General features: G+C 48.3%; 2 protein-coding genes and 4 non-coding genes across 8 annotated transcripts; 5 read left to right on the forward strand and 1 right to left on the reverse strand.

Annotated features, from left to right (window-relative positions):
* Nucleotides 1–937: 937 nt before the first annotated feature.
* On the forward strand, nt 938–5,744 carry RACK1 (receptor for activated C kinase 1). Its single transcript, XM_006075898.3, has 8 exons — nt 938–1,160; nt 2,341–2,512; nt 3,050–3,197; nt 3,457–3,552; nt 3,958–4,068; nt 4,464–4,604; nt 5,133–5,243; nt 5,632–5,744. The coding sequence occupies exons 1-8, from the start codon at nt 1,052–1,054 to the stop codon at nt 5,695–5,697; spliced, it is 954 nt and encodes a 317-aa protein (XP_006075960.1). The 5' UTR covers nt 938–1,051; the 3' UTR covers nt 5,698–5,744.
* On the forward strand, nt 1,413–1,480 carry LOC112587164. Its single transcript, XR_003111691.1, has one exon. It is a non-coding gene; the product is annotated as a small nucleolar RNA SNORD95 (small nucleolar RNA).
* On the forward strand, nt 2,806–2,884 carry LOC112587156. Its single transcript, XR_003111684.1, has one exon. It is a non-coding gene; the product is annotated as a small nucleolar RNA SNORD96 family (small nucleolar RNA).
* A 769-nt stretch (nt 5,745–6,513) lies between the features above and the next one.
* On the reverse strand, nt 6,514–16,970 carry TRIM41 (tripartite motif containing 41). Of its 3 annotated transcripts, XM_025292851.2 has the most exons (7): nt 15,446–16,970; nt 11,560–11,655; nt 9,392–9,655; nt 8,837–8,859; nt 8,513–8,640; nt 7,923–8,104; nt 6,514–6,938 (listed from the first exon to the last, which is right to left on the reverse strand). In XM_025292851.2, the coding sequence occupies exons 1-7, from the start codon at nt 16,253–16,255 to the stop codon at nt 6,591–6,593; spliced, it is 1,851 nt and encodes a 616-aa protein (XP_025148636.1). In that variant the 5' UTR covers nt 16,256–16,970; the 3' UTR covers nt 6,514–6,590. The 3 variants fall into 3 exon arrangements, with proteins under 3 accessions (XP_025148636.1, XP_006075966.1, XP_025148637.1); XM_006075904.3 differs by lacking the exon at nt 6,514–6,938 and having other exon boundaries at nt 7,325–8,104; nt 9,392–9,622; XM_025292852.2 differs by lacking the exons at nt 6,514–6,938; nt 7,923–8,104; nt 8,837–8,859 and having other exon boundaries at nt 8,508–8,640.
* A 1,365-nt stretch (nt 16,971–18,335) lies between these two features.
* TRNAV-CAC lies at nt 18,336–18,408 on the forward strand. Its single transcript has one exon. It is a non-coding gene; the product is annotated as a tRNA-Val (tRNA).
* Nucleotides 18,409–19,070: 662 nt separating this feature from the next.
* Nucleotides 19,071–19,143, forward strand: TRNAK-CUU. Its single transcript has one exon. It is a non-coding gene; the product is annotated as a tRNA-Lys (tRNA).
* Nucleotides 19,144–19,219: the final 76 nt, after the last annotated feature.

The following is a 19,219-nucleotide window of genomic DNA, read 5'->3' on the forward strand; positions in this document are numbered from 1 at the left end:
TATGTTCCCAAGACCTAAAATCGTGTCTGGTAGCCAAGAGGTGCTCACTAAGTTCTGTGCATTTGCTTTGCCAGGCATCTTTCTGGGTGTTTTACCTATCTAATATACTCTCCACACCATGTGAGGTAGGTACTATTATTCCCAATCTCATTTCACGAGAAAATAATACATGTGACAAACAGAAAAGAAATACTTGGGCACGCCTGGACACCCAGACCCAAGGACCTTTCTATGAGGTGGTTTTGCCCGAGCCAACCTTCCTCTTGGGGCCTTGCAGTTTCCGCGAGAGCTCTCCACGCTCTTGCTTAGGCGGGAGTGGGGTTTACTGTCCAGCAGCCCACAGACTAACTTATCCTTCATTCCCGGTTTTCCTCTCTGTAACCCATTCCTGCCTTAGTCCTGGGCGGACTGTCTTTCCTCACCCAACACCATCAGTGAATAAACCTCTTGAGGGAAGAGTCGCCGCCCGCACATGGAATCTGTTAGGGTTTAATAGTTCACCTGAATGCAGTTTACTTTAAAAATTTAATATAGTATTATTCACATTGCCCACCGTTACTCACAATTGTGCCCATGAAATTAAGCTCCCTCTGCGATGCCCTCCGAAACACCAAGCGGAAAGGGAGGGGTTCAGGCTGTGCCACGTAGGGCCAGTGAAGCCACTAGGCTCTCCTTACTAAGCTCTGGGGCGTGTACTTCCTCTCTGACGCTTTTGAGACATCATGCCCCAACCATAAGGAGCCTTTTTAAATACTCAGGCATGTTGGTTTAATAAGGGAATTTGTACGGTGCTACCAAATTATATTGTACTACGGTCTGGACCAAAAGTCTTTTATCTCTCTCTTTGAACTACATGGGGCTGCCATCTTGAGCAGAAGTGAATTATGGGAGGGCGCCATTTTGCTCGGGAGGGCGGGTATTTCCGGTTCCGGCGTGGGCGGTTCGCTCTTTTCCTCTGCAGGGCCGCGGTGGAAGCGGGTGTGCGGGTCGCCTCTCTGAGCTATCCAGTTCCATCCTTGTCGCTGCGGCGACACCAGCATTGTCCGTCGCCATGACTGAACAGATGACCCTTCGTGGCACCCTCAAGGGCCACAACGGCTGGGTGACCCAGATCGCTACCACTCCCCAGTTCCCGGACATGATATTGTCCGCCTCTCGAGGTACGGGCTGAGGTTCTGGATTAAGGGGCAGTGGTCGTTGCGCGCATCACGTGGTTGGGCCTGTGGGCCGCGAGGTGGGCTGTGAATTGACCTGTGCCTAGGCCTTATTGCGGATAAACCCATGCGGCGTCCCCGACTTTGCGAGCTCCGAAACAGCTGGCTGCCGGGAGGGTTGCAAGGCTGGGGCATTTTTAATCTCTACCTCTCAAACCCGTGTATGTAGCTGTAAGCCCAGGAGCCTTCGGGTCGGGCGGCGCGGTGATGATCCCAACATGCCATCTGAGTGCCTATGCTGAAACCCAGAGGCTGTTTCTGAGCTGCTGCCCGGACCCTTTGCTCATTAAAAAGTGGACTTAAAGGCGGACCTCGTGTCTAGTCTCTCGGCTACTTCAGGGCAGCCCTTTCTCCACCCCACCCCCCCCTTTTTTTTCTTCTCATTCTCTCTGTACCTGACTGCATTTGGAGACTTCTTGTCGACTGCCTTTTGCGTTCACGCTATTTAAAAATAGTTCATCTGAGGCTACGATCATGTATGGCACTTACTAGGAAAGTTTGTTCAGTGGAACACATTGCAGTGAAAGCATCCAATCCTTAGCGTCTAAAGTGAATTTTCTATTGCAAGTATTTCTTGCATCCCCCAGCAGTAGTCTCAGGAGGCCCACAGCTAGCTACTCGTCCATATCCAGCCTGCTGTGTGCATGCATTGTGGAAGTGAAGTCACTAAGTCGTGTCTGACTCTTTGCAGCCCCATGGACTGTAGCCTACCAGGCTTCTCCGTCCATGGGATTTTCCCAGGCAAGGGTACTGGAGTGGGTTGCCATTTCCTTCTCCAGATCTTCCTGACCCAGGGATTGAACCCAGGTCTCCCGCATTGCAGGCAGATGCTTTACCATCTGAGCCACTAGGGAAGCCCAATAAATAGATGTGGAATCGTTTTGGATTTCCGAAAGGGGCATCCATAACCTGGTACGGTTTCACACACCTGAGTTAAATTCTCAGGGTGCAACTTAGCTCTGCTTGACTCTTCACTAGAGTTACTTGGACTTGGCTAATAACTACTCTCTCAGCCTTTAGGTAGTTTCCCTACCCATAAATGCCCTTGATTTATGATTCAGAAGGTCAGATGGTGAGCCGTGGGGTTTTTTCACTGGGTCTGCTTTTTTGTTTTACCTGCCCTTAGATAAGACCATCATTATGTGGAAGCTGACCAGAGATGAGACCAACTATGGTATCCCACAGCGTGCTCTTCGGGGTCACTCCCACTTTGTTAGTGATGTGGTCATTTCCTCAGATGGCCAGTTTGCCCTCTCAGGCTCCTGGGATGGAACCCTTCGCCTTTGGGATCTCACAACGCAAGTAGCTGCTCTGGGGCACTGGGGGGAAGCTGGGTAGAAAGCAGGTAGATACCATCAGGTTTCCCAGGGTAGTGATTTGGTACTTGAGTGGGAACTGTAAGGCAGAGTACCTGGAGAAGATATTTGTGGTTGTTCCGCCTCCCTCCCCGTTGCTTTTAATTAGATACACAGAATTGCTGAAGAATGGTCTGTTTTAGCAGTTTTATCAGATGTTGTATTTGGGAGTGGGCAACATGTTTGAACATGCTGTATATTGGGAGCTCAGTCTTGGGTGGTCAGGCATAATGGAGGATCCTGGTGATGACAGATGACATTGTCAGCCAATCCCCACATGGGAGTGAGGACATGTCCTGCAATTCTGAAGGGATTCTCTGGCATATTCTCGGCCAAGGGCTTGCCGTTTATCAAAGCCATATCCAGGGTTGTGTGGGTAACACAGCTCCATTGGGTGAGGAACCGGGCCAGGGAAACAGTCTGACTGTGGAAGAATGTTTGCAGAGTCTGTCTAGAGAGTAACCAAGTCCTCCCTCTCAGGGGCACCACCACTCGCCGATTTGTAGGCCATACCAAAGATGTGCTAAGTGTGGCCTTCTCTTCTGACAACCGGCAAATTGTTTCTGGCTCCCGAGACAAAACCATCAAACTATGGAATACTCTGGGTGTATGCAAGTATACTGTCCAGGTAAAGTAAAGGCACATGCAGGGAGCATATGTTGAACATTTCCCCCTATCCTTCTTAACTGGTGCTTTTATATGGTGATTTCAAGCCTCATCTGGAACCTAAAGGGATTCTATCTTATGTTAAAGGTTTGGGTTCTGAAGTGTGAATACAGGTTGTCAACATACTGAATATATATCCCACATAACTGAGGGGGAAGTGTGGGGTCTGGAGTTTCATGAGACAAGACAATTTCTCCTTATTTCCTTTCCATCCTCTGCAGGATGAAAGCCATTCAGAGTGGGTGTCTTGTGTCCGCTTCTCACCCAACAGCAGCAATCCCATTATTGTTTCCTGCGGCTGGGACAAGCTGGTCAAGGTGAGCTTGGAGCCAGGGTGTGAGGCCTTTACCAACCAGAATATGTTCCCACTGCCTCCCAGTTGGTCATAATCAACTTTGAATGCTTAACTGACCAACTTGTCCCTTAACTGACCATTTTCCTCTTGATACTTTCTCAGTACGGTCCGTTAATTTTTGATATTTGGTCTAAAGTAGCTAATTGGGAGCCCAGAGTCCCTGGTAAGGTGGCAATACGGAAAGCATTTTTTTCCTTAAGTGGCCAAGATAAATAATTCTTGAACTTTTTTGTCAATGACAGAATGGAAATTGGCTGTCCTATCCAGGGATGCCTTTTAAGCATGATGCCATGCCTTTTCTTGACCTGAGCCCTTTTGACCTTGATAGATCCAGAGCCCAGGTTCTTCACCTTTGACCCAATTTTAGGTATGGAACTTGGCAAATTGTAAGCTGAAGACCAATCACATCGGCCACACAGGCTACCTGAACACTGTGACCGTCTCTCCAGATGGATCCCTCTGTGCTTCTGGAGGCAAGGTGATTCATAGACACAGGAGTCCCCTAATCAATGGGAACAATTGGATACTTAAGATAATGGGATAGCAGTCCAGGGGAGAGACATTTTGAAAATGAGTTGAGGCGTTAAGAGATTGTCTCATGTGAGGCTGGTTTCTTAAAGCTGTTGATGAGATTATAATCCTGTGCTTTTGGAGTTTACAGTGATGCATTTTGAAGTCAGGTTTCTTGTAGGGTTGGTGAAGTGTCATCTCTTACATAAAAAGATAACTGGTGATACTTGTGAAATTAATTTTATAAAGACAGGATACTGTGGTAAACAGTTAAGAATAAAGGACCCATCTTGAGGCAAGATGGGTGGGATTAACATGTGGAAGAAGTCATATTTCTCTGATTGGTTTTCTCCTGTCACCCAGGATGGGCAGGCTATGTTGTGGGACCTCAATGAAGGCAAGCACCTTTACACACTAGATGGTGGGGACATCATCAACGCCCTGTGCTTCAGTCCCAACCGCTACTGGCTCTGTGCTGCCACGGGTCCTAGCATCAAGATCTGGGTGAGTGTGGGCTGCGATTGAGGCTAGATACCTGGCTGTGCAAGCCTTGGCAATGTTGTAAATTTTCAGTGTGTCTTCTGACTCGCTGCTGGGATTTGAACTTCCTAAACAACTCCAGAACCATCATGCTATCAATGGATACCCAAGAAGGATGAATTATAACTTCTTGGGATTGGGGAAAAAAAGGAAGACCAATTGTAGCGATCTGCTCAACCTCAGTGCAATTGACACTTGGGTCTGGGTAATCCATTGTTGGAGGGGAGGCAGTCTTGTGCATTATTTAGGATGTTTAATAGCATCCCAGGCTCTACTCCCCACAAGATGCCTGTAGCAAACTAGTGAAAAATAAAAATGCCTCTAGGCATTGCCAAGGGTCCCCAAAGAGGCAGAAAGTAATTCTCTGCTGAGAATTACTGAATTACAGTTAAAGGGGCGTTTGAGAGGGGACGTGTCTGTCTTGGTTTTTAAAAACCAATAATCACATGAAAGGGCCGAATGTCCTGAATCCTGGTTTTTCCCCTTCCCCAGGACTTGGAGGGCAAGATCATTGTAGATGAACTGAAGCAAGAAGTTATAAGTACCAGCAGTAAGGCAGAGCCTCCCCAGTGTACCTCTCTGGCCTGGTCTGCTGATGGCCAGGTAAGTGGATCTATCCTCTGGCGATTCAGCTTTTAACCTTTCTTTCTGCGCTTCAGCCAGTTACAAAACTAGTGACATAGGTGATTGCCTTTGGCGGGACTTGGATAACTGTGCCAGTGAACACAGATCAGCCTTCATGCGCTAATGTCAGTAGGAAGATTGTGGAGGGACAGTGATTACCTGTCTTCAGTTAAAACCTTGATTAACTTGATCAGTTTACAACTGATCAAGTGAATCCTTACGACCAGCTGTTGCTTCTTCTAGGAATACATAATCACCTGTGAATAGTAGAAGAGTGGGCATCTTAAAACAAGGGTCATTTTTGTTGCACTAACAGGACTGTAGAATTGCATGGCTCTAACTTAATGTTGTCATTTCTCCCTTGCAGACACTGTTTGCTGGCTACACGGACAACCTGGTGCGAGTGTGGCAGGTAACCATCGGCACCCGCTAGAAACAAACATGGCAGAGCTTTAAAAATTAAAAAAACTGGTTTTCTGACTTTTTATAGTGAGTGTCTTTCTCTGAAAACTTCTTGAGACTCATCATGTTAGCTTAGTCTGCATCAAACTGGGGCTTTGATTAAAAAGGTTTTGTTTTAGTCCTTTAAGGCAAGGATTCCTTTGTACTCATTTTACATAGATATTTAAAATTAGGGGTAGTGGTCTGGAGATGGTGGCTTTTCCTCAGGTGGCAGCTAAATGACAGATGTGTGGCACATCGAGGTCTCCTGTATATATACCCTCCAACTCAATGGCAACGAGACTTCTTTGACTTCCAACTAGATACAATACATTAAAAGATTGGAGATGTAACGTGCCTGAGTCTTGGGCATGAGGGCCACAGTATGGAGATTATTAGGAAAATCAAAGTCTCAAGCAGTGGTAGAAAAGAAGTGGCAGATGATCTTGAAGTAGACCTGAGGAGCCTGCCAATAACAAGCTAGGCAGAGGACCCAGATGGAGGGTGGTAGGATTTATACCTCGCTCTGTTGAAACAGTCACGTCTGACAAAGATCTAATTAAGTACTCCTCCATTCTGTGACATCTCCTTTGTGTGTGTATGCACACTCAAGTCATGTCCGATTCTGGTTTCCAACCCCTATGGACTATAGCCCCCCCAGGCTCCTCTGTCACTGGGTTGTCATTTTCTTCTCCAGGGGATCTTCCCCACCCAGGGACTGAACCCACATCTCTTGCTTCTTTTGCATTGGCAGGCAGATTGTTTACCACTAGCAACACCTTACTCTTCTAAAGGAATGGACTCCACAAAAGCAGCAAATAGTTTTTATTTTCACAACACAACCCATCTTCCTTTCTCCCAGGAGCATAAAATTGACCTCAGCCATCAAAGCAGAGGACAAAAGCTGATAAGTGACAGAAGGCAAAGGGTTACTAGAAAAATAGATTCTGCCCAAGGCTCTCCTAGGGATTCAAATCCGTCCCAAGGCTCCCCTCCAGGGCTCACCAAATGGAGGGAACTAAGCACATGACAAGAGGCTGGAAACTGACAAGGGGATTTTACAGAAAAGGAAAGGAGCCTGGCAGTGAAAAGACCTGAGGGATTGGGGTGGGGGAGGAGCCTTGCTCCTAGATTAGTGCTGAAAAAGGAAGGGGGAAGAAATAATTGGATGATGTATGTAGTTTCCATCATGTCGACCATTCCAGATCTCACTGAAGCTAAATTCTGGCCAGTCTATGGAGGTAGAAATTGGGGATGGAAGGAAAATTAGAATCCTTCCTACTTCCCCCAGAGAGTAGACTGTTGATTATCCAGCTCTACCCTTTTCCCAGCCTGCCTCCCCCAAAAAAGCTTCCAAATCCCTTAGCTAAAATTTGCATCAGAAAATGGAATGAGGGCTGTCATGAGTCCTGCCCAAATCCTCCAGCCTCAGAACTGACATGAGAGTTGAACAGGAAGTGGGGAAAGGGAAGTTTAGTAATGAGATTACGACCTCCCTTCATCCCCTACTCAAAAACTCAGATCCCTGGGCAGATAGGGAGGGAACACCAGGCAGCTGTTGTCATCAGGGACCCATGCAGACCTGTTGAACAGACCCAGTAGGTGAGAGAAAGCTGAGCTGGAGGCTAGGAGAGTTTATTAGACTCCTAGAAGTAGAAGCAGGGGCCTGGGGTCAAAGGAGGAGCATGAAGCAACGCAGGAACGGGAGCATTTTAGCCCCCAAACTTATGGGCCACCTTCCACCACCACCCGCCCCCCTAGTGCTAACCAGAGGGGCCCATGCGGGTGGCAGGCTGATCAAGGGCAGAGCTTGATGCGGGTGCCCTTGGAGAGCACCCGGAAGAAAGGGAAGACACGCTCGCCCAAGAAGGCAGCCGAAAAGGTGTGCACATGAGCCAGAGTCTCTGCATTGTAGAAGCCCAGACGCCCAGCCTCATAGTCCAGGTACACGCCAAACCGCCGTGGTTTCTCACTTGGGCTCAGCAGTGTCTGCTCCGTTGAGCTTTGTGCCTGGTAGCGTTTGCCATTGGTGCCCACACACCACACTTCCCGCTGGAGCAGGGGCTGCTGGGGCAGGTGAAGGCGGCGGCGGCGGTGGTGATGGCGAGAGGAGCTGGCATCCCCACTGCCCACAGAGGACCCCCCAGAGCCCACCTTCTCCTTATGATGGGTTGATTCACGGGCAGCACCCACCGCCCAACCCCGACGCCCACCCACCTCTACCTCCCAGTAGTGCCGGCCAGAGCGGAAGCCCTGGGCCCCCAGCACGCAGCAGTCGGCCGAGAAGCGCTTGGAATGGTCAGCAACCTCCTGCCGCCTCTCTGCCAGGCGGACCGCCCGGCGGTCGGGAGACAGCATCAGAGCCGGGTGAGCCGTGTCAGGGTCCAGCGTCAGGTCCACTTGGGAGGAGGGAGGACAAATACGCCAGGGCTGGAACGACTGTTGGTGGCTAACTCCAAACTTTGGCCTTCCTGCTTTCCCCTTCACCTCTCGCCCTCCCCACCATCCAACTGTCTTCAGCTCCCTGCCCCGACAGAGTCTGGGCTCAAATTCCTAGGGACTCCACTTCTTTTCCCCACTCTGTTTTCAGGACACCAGACAGGTTTTCCCTCTGGTCCTGGCTTTTACTCCCCAACACCCACCTGGGCTAGAACAAAAGCTGCTCTCGGCTTGAAGCCCCACTTGGCCTGCCTTTATCCTGCTCCAATTTCAGCACCCATTCCCCCAGGGCCCAACTTCCCCTCAGAACCCAATCTCAGGTCTGTGAAGGGAAAGGCAAAGGAAGGTCGAACAGGTGACCTCCCTACCTCGGGCAGCCTGACAGAACATCCGGCTCATTTTCCTCACGATGGCGTCTGTCAGGAAGTCATGGCTATGGGGTTGACACGGGTCAGGGGACCAGACCTCTGGGGGCTGCAGCTGTACCTCTTCACACCTGGAGAAGGGGACCGGGCAGGGGGTGGGACCATGATATTCCCAGAGGAAAGAGCAGAAGCTGAGGGGAAGGAGAGGGTCCAGGAGGCAGAAACTCAGGTCCTGGGGAAGGAAGGAGAGGAGCGGGATATCCAAGAGATGCAGGGATGGGGAACCAGATGCCATTGGGTCACAAAGGATAAAGGGTGAGAACACACCTATTGAAAGTCTCCTTGATGTCCTGGGAATAACAAAAAGAGGGAGAGGGAGAAAGAAACAGAGAGTCAGCTGCACAGGGATGGTTCCCTTCTCCCCATCTGATTCCAGCCAGAGAAAGAACTGAACTTGGACAGTGAGTGAGAAAGCACATACAAGGCCTTCAATAAGCATGCATCCATCTCAATCACCCATATGACTCATTATGCCTAATTTAACCCATCCTGCTGTGAGCCCAACAGAATTTACAGCCCCAGTAAAAGAATTTTCACAATATGACTTGGTCCTATTTTTCAAGATGTTAATATCAAAAATTCTTTTCCAAACTCTTAAAATCCTTTTACAAACTGAATCTTCATTCTTTTCATTAGGTACAATTATCACACACCACATTCAGTATCAACTAATCTGTCTCCAGCCTCAAAAATTCGGGTTAAATCACTGTGAGTTCCTCCCAATGAGAAGAGAGGTAGCTCTGGACAGGTGTTTGGTAAGCACCACCTGTTACAGCAGACACAGGGCTCTGGGGGGTGGACAAGGAAGGGGCCATTGCTTACCTGGAGTAGCCGCAGGCCCCCTTGCTGGCTTCGCTCCTGGGCCTCAGCCAGCAGGCGGCTCAGCTGAGCAGCCTGCTCTGAGAGGCGGCTCGCTGCTGCTCCTGCACGCCCCAGCTGAGCTTCGTGCATCTCTCGGAGGCGCCGCTCTAGCCCTGCCTGCTCTTCGGCCAGAAACCGTGTCAGCCGCCCAAATTCTGAGGCCACAGCTGCCAGCTCTGACTTCATCTGGCTCTGGGATGATGCAAAGGGGATGGTGGATACCACCTCAACACACAGAAACAAACCTCCAATTTGGTAACTGCTGCCCCTCAATCCAAAGCAAAGGAGCCCTACATTCTGAATGGAAAAGAGCCCCTGACCCCTTCCCCATCTCCTGGCTTTAGCATGCTCCTGGCACAATGGTCCCAAACCCACCAACCACTGCCTGCAACGCTTATCTCCACCTTGGCTACTTGACTCTCTTCAAGTCTAAGCTTAAATATTCCTGAGAAATGTCTTATCTCTCTTCCAGATCTAAATCAGGGTTACTTATATAAATATCTCCTCGTGGCATATGCCTCAATTTGAAAGGTTATATTTACATTGGAGTATCTTTTAAAATCCTCTTTCCCCACTGCTCTGTAAGCTCTGTTACCACAGGGTCCTCAGACCCTGGAACAGTGCCGACTACCGAGTAGGTGCTTGGTGAGAAGTTTTTGAAATAAATAAAAAATTCAGGAATCAAGATACAAAATCAGGGTCCTGGCTATTCCACTAATGACCATGGGAAAGTCACCCAGTCCTTCTAGGTCAGATGTCAGTAAATTTTCCATAAAGGGTCAGATAAGATTTTACACTTTATGGGCCATGAGGCAAAATCAAAAATATTATGTAGATAACATTAATATATAAAGAGAGAAGACCTCTACCCATTCCCACCCCATTTGCCTCGGCCGGGCAACCCTGGATGATCAGCACACTTTTCACCCAGATATAAGCTGGAGACATTCTTAAGGGTATGTAAAAAGAGTTAAAAGACCAGAGTGTGGAGGGAAGTCCTGGCTGGTCAACTGTGTGAAGAAAATAGTTTCACTCTCTATCCCAGTGAAACTCAGTTCCTGACACCACTGCACCCCAGGAGCCCAAAAATGTCAATTTGGGCAGCAGGCTAGAAACAAGAAACTCCCTGACTCCCAGACTCAAGATTCCCACTAGGTGCCCAGCAACAAAGTCCCTAATGTATAGGTGGCAATAAATGAGCATGGGTCCTGGAAAGTGGCAAGGCTCAGCCACCCTGCCAGGATGCCAGGCACTAGAGAGATGGGGAAAGATGTCAGATAGGAGGGATGCCCTGGCTTGGTGTCCAAAGCTCATTGCCAGGTCATTCCAGTGCCTACCAGCTTTACAAAAAGAGGCAGGAGTAAAGGGCTGGAATTAGGGGGAAAATATTTAAAAATACTCCATGGGGAGGGGTAAGCAATAATGAAAAAAGGCTGAAAAACACCAGACTAGAAGATAATAGGTCTCTGCAATGCTGACATTCCTCCACTCATGCTCCTCTCACTTATGCCTTGCCTACCACCTGACATCTGTCTTGGAACCTGGAGCTTCTCTGACAGCTGGTATGTGAATTTTGCCTTGCCCTCTTCTGTCCTCTGTGCTATCTGGAGTGATAGTATGGGGCAGCAGGTCTAGGGTTAAATGTCTGGGATGGTAAACCTGCTCTGCAACCTTGAGCCAGGGACCAGCCCTCTCCAAGCTAAACCTATTTCATTCCATTTTGCAACCTAGGAATAAACATGCCTCTTGATTTGCTAAGGCTTCCTTGGTGGCTCAGATGGTAAAGAATCTGCCTGCAATGCAGGAGACCTGGTTTCAATCCCTGGGTCATGGAGATCCCCTGGAGAAGGGAATGGCAACCTACTGCAGTAGTCTTGCCTGGAGAATTCCATGGACAGAGGAGTCTGTTGGGCTACACTTCATGGGATCACAGAATCAGACACAACTGAGCAACTAACTCTTTCTTTGAGCTGCTAAGACACCTCTCCTCACAGACACCCAAGAAGGTGTCTACTTCTCTCCCAGGGCTTGGCTGTCCCTCTTCAGAGGATCCAGTCACCACCTGTGAGAGCCCATCTTTCCTGCTCTAACCACAGAACCAGTCAGCCCTGTCAAGGACATTCACTCACCTTCAACTCTGTCACCCGCCTCTCCTCCTTGGCCTTCATCTTCTGCACAGCCTCCAGGTGCTTCCTCAACGGTTCCACATGCCCCTGCAGTTTGGCCTAAAGAAATGGAGAAAGGAAAGTTAGAGGTCTTGGATAGGAGAAGCACCTGCCCTCAAAGGCCATATCCCCCATTCTCCCTGCAGTGGGTTGGGCTCAAAGCCTGATCCCCATTACAGGTATTAAATGAGCATCAAATTCCCTTCCTCCCCTTTCTTCTCTTCAGATGATGACAAAGGCTTTCAACCCTCCTCCTGAACTCATATACAAAGTCTGCAAGTTAAGATTCTGGGACTTCCTTGGCAGTCCAGCAGTTAAGACTCTGCACTTCCAATGCACAGGGCACAGGTTCAGTCCCCAGTCAGGGAAATAAGATCCTGCATGCCACTCGGCCTGGTCAAAATAATAAATAAAGGTAGGATCCTGATGACTACACAGCACCACACTCAAGAGTTGGGAGTGAACATGGCTTGAGCCCCTCAATGCACAAAGTCTTTCCATATGAATGCTCTTACATATGGTCCCTTCCTCCTCATGAGCAATCTTCCTCATAATTTTCAACTCTAAATACTTTTCTGATGATTTTATGCCTATGCTAAAAATCTTTCAACAGTTCTCCATGACTTGCAATATATGAGGCTCTCATTGCACCTTCATTTCTAGCCTCCCCTCCTATACCTCCTAAACACAGAATCTTTAGTTTTAGTCATAAAACTTCTAGTCTTTTCCTGAGCATAATTCCATACTTTTATCCATGCTACTCCCTCTGTCTGGGACTGCCCTTCTACACTTAGCCCAAGGCATTCTTCCTTTAAAATCCAGCTACCTGTCCATGCCCCTGATGCTTCCCACCCCCAACTTCCTCTGTGATCCCAAGGAACATGAATACACCTTTACAATACTTTCCTGCACTGTAATCACTTACATGTGTTCTGTCCCTAGGACACACAGGCTCATGGGAGCACGGACCCCATTTATTTTAATTTCTATGCTTCTCTCCCACTCAATTACTTGCTAAATGGAAAACAAATACACTCTCCTCCTACAGTTTTAACTCCTGCAACAAAAATGCACTTGAGCTCTGTATTCTAATAGTTTGTAACAGAATCTTGTGCTTTAAAGACCAGAATGGATAAGCCTGGTTTTTGTGCCCTTTCCTTTTTTATGCCTTCTACTACTTCTGCCTTTCTGCCTCCTTTTCCTTGGTGGGTGATACAGCCTAGAAGAGCTCAAGCCTAGACTCTGATCTGAACCTGAATGCAGGCAGGTGACCATGCTTCAAGTTACCTCATCTTAAAAAGGAATAACAGAATCTACCTTGTGGACACGATGCTTAGCACAATGTCTGGCACAGAGCAAAAGATCAGTACTAAATGTTATCTAGAATTCCCTACCCAGGCCTAAGCTTCCAATGACAATCTGATAATGACCCTTGATCTAAAGAGGTTCCTGACCCAGAGCACAAAAGGTAGTCATTGCAAGGTTAAATAGTTGGAAAAAAAAAAAATCGTAATAAAATTACAATCCATAACATAAAAATAACACAAACAACACAAAAATTTGCCTTTTGCTATTATTTTCTACTTTTTTTCCAGTAGGGTCAATAATTTCAACTCTATTAATTCAACATTTATGCTTATATTTCTCATTTAATATTCTTCCTAAATTATGGACAAAAAATTCATACACGAATCCAAATAGAGTACCATTTAAAAGAAATTTTCAAGAACCTTTAACTTTTTGAAGCTTTATTTATATATCATTTGTGCATTATTACCTATTCAATAAAGAAATATTTCTACAAAACAACACTGTGCCAAGCTAGTGCTAGTTAGTGTATGTATCTGAAAAGAAACTACCTGCCTGTAAAATACCCTGTAATTTAGAAGAGACTCAAATTAGTCAATAAAACTTATGTATTTATATTAACTGATCAGTTAATGTCAGACTTGATGTTTAGTGGCCTCTTCAAATTGCAGAGCTCTACTGGGCTGGCATTCAACAGCTATGGCTAACACAAATTAAAATCCAGTTTCAGAAGCTCTTCAGAAGAGTTCTGCATGGAGAGGGTGGAGAAGGGATGGAATGCCCCATGGATATGCCACCCTGGGATCCAGTTAACAAAGTGACTACACACTGATGGGTACAGGTAACTAGAAGCCAAGAGGATACAAAAGGGAAGGACAAAAGGAGCTCACAATGTCCCCTAATAATGTAGGGCCCAAAAGGCAGGTGGTAGTACCAGTGCAATGATTTCCATAGTAGCCTGGGCTTTCTAAAGATAACCCTCCCTGTCAGTGGTTCAGAATTGATGATGGTAGGGCCCATTGTACTTCTGAAAACCTCCACTAATAACTGGAACAATCAGCCAGGTTTGACAATCACTCTGTGGGAGGAACAGTTACTTGTCGTAAGGGGTGTAGGTTTGTCTTAACTGTACGTACCACTTCCAGCTGAGAAGCTCTAGACATCTTACTCTAAAACTGGGGTAATGATAATAAAACCCAAATGAAGTTACTGTACAAATCAGGAGAAGATTATGAAAACACAAGTCATAAAACAGAAAAGCTCTGTGCAGACTACACAGAAGCAGCTACCCTCTCCTCCTGGTTCCACTTCCACAAACCATCTGGCCCTTCGGTAAATGTTATTTCTACCAGCTATCTCACACACAAATCTCCTTTACCTGTGTCCAAAAAGATATTAACTAAATTAGAATTAAACTTCGAGAAGAAAAGTCACATGTCAGAAAAATCAAACAACAGACATCTAAATAGTGGTGATGTTATAAACAGTATAGGCCAGGAAAGGCGGGGTGGGGTGGGTGGTGTAGTTACTAGTAACTGTGTGGCCCTCTGTGTATATTACTTACATCTCTCTGGTTCTGTTTCCCTTCCATTTCCCAATCTGTAAAACGGGAATACAAACCGCAGCAAACACACAGGGTTGTTTTCGATTTTAAATGAGACAGTCCATGAAAAAGTGCTTAGTACAGTGCAGGGGTACACAGTAAGTGTTCAGTACATATTAACTTTTAATCCTGCAGAAATTAAAGTTCAAAGACATTCAGAGACTAAGGGCCAGATCTTCTGACTTAAAAGCCTATCCCTCTTTTCTAAATACCCAGGAAAGGTAAGAAGTCCTGGCCAGTACACCAGAATGATTCAGATCCAACAAAATTCCTCAAGGGGAAAACAAAGCCATATCTTGGAGTGGGTGGGGAACCCATTAGAACAAGAGCAGAGCATATGAGTCTAATACTAGTAGTTAGTCAATATACACTTCTGTTCCTCACTTTATTATTTGAGGCCCAAGCTCTTTCCTAGAGAAGGAAATGGCAACCCACTCCAGTATTCTTGCCTGGAAAATTCCATGGACAGAGGAGCCTGGCAGGCTACAGTCTATGGGGTCGCAAAGAGTCGGCCAAGACTTTGTGACTGAGCAAGTTCTTTCCATTTCTAGAGGTTTTAATCAAGGATAGAGTTTTAAGTCATTCACAGCTAATAAGACTGGTGGTAAAGCCCTAAGGGCTTGTCACTTGCATTTCTATAACTTAGGGACAGTGGAAGTGCAAAACAGCAGTGGCTTTTCCCCAAAAGACCAAGTCCAGTGATATGACATCACCAGATTTCGTTTGAGGAAGCCAGTCTTCCCTGGTCTTCTTCACTGTGTCTACTTTGTGTCCAGGATCCTTCTCACTCTAATCATCCTGGTGCCAGTTAAGTGCTTAGGTAAGGAGAATCAGCTCAACAGTACACGAGGCTCTCTGAATAGGAAAGACACCATCTCCTTTCCCCAGTTCCTCTTACTTCTTCTCCACCCCAACTAAACTCCCATCTTCTACTCTCACCTTGTACTCCTGCACCACCTCCTCCAATGGCACCACGCTGTGCTGTTTGTGGTTCCTGGATTCTCGACATACCACACAGATGGCCTCTTCATCCACCTCGCAGAAGAGCTTCAGGGCTTCTTGGTGTTTGGGACAAATGCCCTGCTCGTTCCCACGGCTCCCCCGACCAGCGGTTGGGTGCATCTGCCGAATCACCTGGACCATGTTGGCCAGCTGCAGGTTGGGCCGGAAGCTCCGCCTAGGAAAGCTCTTGCGGCACTGAGGGCAGGTGAAGCACCTCCGAGGAGTTGGAGGCGGGGGCAGTGGGGTGACGGGATCTAGCTCCTCTTCCTCGTCCTCCTCCAGCACTTCCTCCTCGTCCTCCTCCTCCTCTCCCCTCAGGTCCTCCTCCATGTCCTCCAAGTAGTAGTCCAGGTCTTCCTCCTCCTCCTCCTCCTCCCACACGTAGTCCATGTTGTCCCAGTTGGATCCGCCCATGCCACTGGTCCAGAACACACCCTCTTCTTCCTCCTCGACCTCCTCCTCCATGTCGCCCTCATAGTCTTCATCGCGCATGGGGGTGTCCCAACCCCCACCGGCCCCCACAGCCTCCACTTCTTCCTCCTCTGCATCCTCCTCCTCTTCCTCCCGGTCTAACTCTTCTCTGTCCTCTTCATCCTCCCCTCCCCACAACTGGGTTACACACACTCGGCAGAAGTTGTGCCCGCAGCCGATGGACACGGGGTCCGTGAAGTAATCGAGGCAGATAGCGCACACCGCCTCCTCCTGAAGGGTCTGCACAGGGTTGGGTGCCATGGCAACGGCAGCCATCTTAAGTGTCCAGTCAGCCAGTATAGACGGGTGGTGGGTGGTGGGGGGCGGGGGGGGGTCTTCCCTCTCAGACTCCCTGACGACCCAGCCCCACCCCCAGCCCTGCCCCTCCACACTTCGCCTCAAGCGCAGCCAAAGAAATGTCCTCCCGACAACACACCCCTGCACACAGAGTTCCCTACTCCCAGACCACAACCGAGTCCCTGAAAGGGGAGGGGACAGAGCTGAGCTATACCGCCAAGTCCCTCAGGTGGCCCTGAGTGCAAATCTGCCCCAACGCTCCCTTGGCCTCCTCATAAACCCCCGCCCCTCCTCACTTCCTGGCTCCGCCCCCTCACTTCCGGCTTCCCCTAACACTTCCGGTGCTGCTAACCACCCAAGATCGCGAGCTCCTTCCCAGGTCACGCTACGCCCCTTTCTCCCCCCGCTTCCCCGCCCCGGGTCCCCAGATGACAGGAAACGGTGAGGCGACGCTCTAGCAGGCACTCAGGAACAGGGAGGGAGGCCTAGAAGGACGGAGGCGTACGACTTTGTAATGCGAGGGAGTGGGGAACGCAGACGAAACTGAAAGCCCGGCCTCCCCCATCGCCCGCCACTGGGGATAAATTTCGGGGGACCTTGGAAGGGCTTGGCACCCGTCTACTCTCGATGCTATGACCGTATCGGCCCGGCGCCATCCTACCGACGGAGAACTGCAGCAGGAACTCCCCACGGCCGATGCCGGAAATGGGAAGGGCGGGTGTCGGTGAGAACCCTGAAGTACTTCCGGCCCATCTAGGCGAAGGACTTGGTTGTTTGAAGACTCCGAGAGTCGGTCCGAGACTGACTAGGGGGCGGGGTCTGTAGAAGTACGGTGGAGGTGGGACCGGAGACCCTTCCCATACTCCCTGCTGTAGTTGGCATTTCCACACACTGTAGAAACTACCATCGGTCACTGTCGCTTCGTTTAGATGAACTTTCTTAACTGCCATCAGTAAAGGAACCGTAGCAAATCATGACATGCACATTCACACAGTGGAACACTTCAGATGTAAAAAAGGGAATCCTCCCCAAAATGTACAAATGAAATGAAAAAAACAAGGTGCTAAACAATGTGTAGAGTATAATTGTAAAGAAGGGAGGGGGATAGGATGTTAAATGTATGTAATAGCTTTATAGTCCTGTACTAATTCATAAAGGTAGTTCTCAGAGGGTTTAGTGAAATTACTGTCGTGCAAAACTATTATTGCCTAGCACATTGTAAGTGAGATACAAGGTTTAGCTATCCATCATTATCATCGTTGTTGTCTATCTCTGGATGAATACTAGTTTATCTAGGACACTTTTCTGTAAATGTCGTTCTGTATCTTTTGAACTTGAACCAAGTCAATTTATTGCCTTAAAGAAAAAAATAATAATTTTGTTTCCCACCACCCAATTGCTATTGAGTCTTTCAACTCTTTCTGAGCTGTGCACCACGCGTGCTCCACGCCCAGAATACTTCGAGGTCTGTCTGCGTGGAGTCGCAGTGTAAGAGCAGGGGCTCAAACTGGGTTTGCGGCATTGGGTTTTACTTGAGAGAATCCTAGCTAGGATGTAGAACGGTATCAGTCAAGATGCTGCTGTGGTACCTGGAGCATCTCAGCCAAATGGATTATTTGTGCGATAGAAATAATTCTTGATGTTTTTAAAAAACATGATCTTGCTTAATTAAAAAAAAATTTTAAAAACAGCAGGGAAAGTTACGGGACTCCCTAGTGAGTGTCGGGCGCTGCGCGATGCCAGAACTGGGCACGCAGAATTGACCCTAATCGCGAGGCGCTTCACGCCTCTTGTGGAAACGCCACAAAAGGACATGTGCTTTATAAAATGGTGGTGGGAACGCGCCAAAACTACGAATCTTCGTGCATAAACTATGTACTAGGCCGTGCCAGGAGCTGCAAGCGCTACTGTGGCAGATAAATGGGACCACCAGACCTGAATGTGGTTCAGACGGCCCCTAAAGCCCCATGTCCCTTTGGAATCCTGTGTTGTATCATCCTGACCAGTAGGGGCCATGTGTAGATTCAGGGAAGTAATCAGCGAGAAAGCCCTTGTGGGCGTTTCCGTAGTGTAGTGGTTATCACGTTCGCCTCACACGCGAAAGGTCCCCGGTTCGAAACCGGGCGGAAACATGTTTTACTTTTCAATTCTAGTCACTACCTCTCTCGCGTCCTGGATTGAAGACCGTCACATCAAAAACGTGTGTGTGTATCTATGTTTACCTGTATTTCTGTTTCTCGGAGACAGGCAGTGAAGCGGCACTGTAGCAGGCAATATTCTACCTAAGAGCTCCAGTGGAAATTCGGTTCTGGCACCTTAGCTAATCTTCTTGCTCTTCCCCACGGAAGCCTGCATGGCCAGCTGTCCCACGTCGAGAGGGTGTAGATTTCAGATGCTTTCGCCAGGCGCACAGTAGGAGCTCCATAGTACTTTTGTAGTTGTTTAGTAGTGAGCTGCCGGAGAAGGCAATGGCACCCCACTCCAGTACTCTTGCCTGGAAAATCCCATGGACAGAGGAGCCTGGTAGGCTGCAGTCCATGGGGTCGCTAAGAGTCAGACACGACTGAGCGACTTCACTTTCACTTTTCACTTTCATGCATTGGAGAAGGAAATGGCAACCCACTCCAGTGTTCTTGCCTGGAGAATCCCAGGGACGGGGGAGCCTGGTGGACTGCCGTCTATAGGGTCGCACAGAGTCGGACACGACTGAAGCGACTTAGCAGCAGCAGCAGTGAGCTGCATTCTTGCTTGTGGATTTTGGTCTCCTGGGACAGAAGACATGCGTCTACCAGTAGCCCGGCTAGCTCAGTCGGTAGAGCATGAGACTCTTAATCTCAGGGTCGTGGGTTCGAGCCCCACGTTGGGCGGTAATCGATTTTGGAAAATGAGACAGTAAAAGAGATCTCCGTGTAAGGGCAGCAGTCCGAGACCCTTCTAGGATCC

Source organism: Bubalus bubalis, chromosome 9 (genome assembly GCF_019923935.1).
Source record: "Bubalus bubalis isolate 160015118507 breed Murrah chromosome 9, NDDB_SH_1, whole genome shotgun sequence".
NCBI lineage: Eukaryota > Metazoa > Chordata > Mammalia > Artiodactyla > Bovidae > Bubalus > Bubalus bubalis.